At 42.9% G+C, this 2,205-nt stretch overlaps 1 protein-coding gene across 1 annotated transcript in view; it reads right to left on the bottom strand.

Moving 5' to 3' along the window:
* The window catches only part of yipf2 (Yip1 domain family member 2), a 6,807-nt gene that overhangs the window by 1,235 nt on the left and 3,367 nt on the right, over positions 1-2,205 (bottom strand). Inside the window, exon 7 of the mRNA XM_015403628.1 lies at positions 33-215. Coding sequence (XP_015259114.1) covers positions 33-215 — 183 coding nt within the window. The remainder of the gene's footprint in view (positions 1-32; positions 216-2,205) is intronic.

The following is a 2,205-nucleotide window of genomic DNA, read 5'->3' as shown; positions in this document are numbered from 1 at the left end:
CATGACCCTACATGACCCCGCCCCCTCCTCACCTTACAGCCGACGGCCAGCAGAGTGTGCAGCACCATCATGGTCGCCACCGTGGCCACCGCCGTCGCTCTGCTGTCGTCCCTGACGACGGGCCAGAAGGTGAGGGCCAGAACCGAGCCAGAGATCACCATGGCAACCACGGTCAGCGTCCACTGCAGCCACTCGTATGGTAGGATCCACAAGATCTGGGGAGCAGTGAACATCTGGAGGCTTAAAACCAGAACCTTTCATCGTGTTCCGAGCATAAAGTGGAAAACCGATCCTATATGCGTAACCATGGCAACCGAGGAGGCCTCCAGTTTCCCAACAGGAGGAAGAAGATCAGCTGAACTTCATGGAAGCATCAATAGACATTAGCTAAGCTAACAGGCTAACAGCTCATCATCCTAAACTTTTAATTTGGAATAAAAAAAAATTTTCCTTTGATTCGTCAAAGAAATTCAACAATTTATGTTAAAAATAAAAGAATTTAAAACTGAAATAAAGATCTTATTTTTAGTCAATAATCTCTAGTTATTCGAGGCCAGAAATCTTTCCATTAGCATTCATTGGGAGATAAGGCATGGTGGAGGCAGCATCATGCTGAGGGATGCAGATTATGGAAAGACTTCAACATGAAGCGGATATGGAGAAAAACCAGCCGATTCAAAGGACGCCTTCCTTCAGCAGAGACGACTTTAACGAGCTGCTACAGAAAATAGCTGCATGCATGGAGCTGAAAATCCACCATCTTGAAGTGAACTATGATGTAAACGCCGCGTATGGAAATGAAACCACGCTGCCTGTGATTCTGAACGGGGACCACCAGCCCAGCAACTCAGCGAACAAACAATTCCCAGAGGAAAATCCCTGGAGCACTCTGGGTGCTAGACCAGAGGATCAACGACGACCCAGTCCAGACTGCACCCACCTCCCCCTCTCCCCCACAAAGCCCAGATGTTCCTTTTCTGGAATTTTCTCTTAACATGAACAAAGTTTTTCAGATTGGCCTACAGTTGACATCTTCTCCACATAGCCATTCTGAAAGCTGCAGCGATGTGAAAAACCAGCATTTTCTAAAAGCAGCAGAGACCCAGATCCTCCTCTACAGATCACGGAACGTCAGGACCTTCAGATAACTGAGCCCAGATCCCCGGATCTCGCTTCTGAGCTGATCTGAGTAAAATGTGCAGTACTGGAATTCACCAGATGGTGGCAGCATGCACATTAAAGCAGCCTGTAGCATTACCGTGCAGAAGAAGAAGTTGTCACCACCAGCTGTTGCTAAACAGACTGATGTTCCAGGGATGTGAAGCTCTGACTGACTTCCAGACCTTCTTGGTTCCGGTGTTCCATGGAATTCTGTTCCCTCTGAGTTTGGAGGCGCATTGAAGCCAGAGAGGCGGCCATGATGGATGGAACCATTTTCACTGCACTGCTGATCGATTTCTGGCTAAAATCAGCTCCTATAATCATCTCACTGTTTAACATCCAGTTTAATGGGAAGAAATTAATTCACCATCAAGTCTTTAACTGTTTTTATTTCTCTCTTCATCAACAACAAACTCTGGATTTGGTGACATTTGATCATTATTTGCCAGAGTTATGAGAGGGAAATCAGCTGACATAATCCATCTCCCCCTTTGATGATCTTTATGAAATGTATTTTCTATTTAAATGTTTATTTAACATTTTACAAATATTCCCAAAAAATGTATTCCAATTTTGATTAATTTCCACCCAGAAAGATTTCCTGATCCAAAATACCTGCAGCAGCAATGCTACTGCAGACATTTGGAACTGAGGATTAAAATACATTTCATAAAGATCATCAATTCAAAAGTCAGATTTATTTTAACTATTTTGGATTTCAAAATATATAATAATAAATGTTTCATAAATAATGGATGAAAAATAATCACAGTTTCAAAATTCACAGGATTTGTATATTTTTTCCAATGTTATAGTGGAACGGATTATATCAGGAGGCTGAAATATAGGATTCCCTCCATAACTCTGGAAAATAATGATCTAATGTCAACAAATCCACAGTTGGTTGATGATGAAGAGAGAAATAAACCCAGTTATGCTGCGTTCAGAACAAACGCTGCTTCATTTCTGATGCTTAAACCAGTTTATTTCTGTCGAAAAGTGGGTCTGATGCGCGGTGGGCGGAGCTACTCTATCCTTTCTCTG

The sequence above is a fragment of the Cyprinodon variegatus genome, unplaced genomic scaffold (assembly GCF_000732505.1).
Source record: "Cyprinodon variegatus isolate N-32 unplaced genomic scaffold, C_variegatus-1.0 Scaffold1530, whole genome shotgun sequence".
NCBI classification, from domain to species: domain Eukaryota; kingdom Metazoa; phylum Chordata; class Actinopteri; order Cyprinodontiformes; family Cyprinodontidae; genus Cyprinodon; species Cyprinodon variegatus.
Note: the sequence above shows the minus strand (reverse complement) of the source record. Positions and strands in the feature narration are given on the sequence as shown.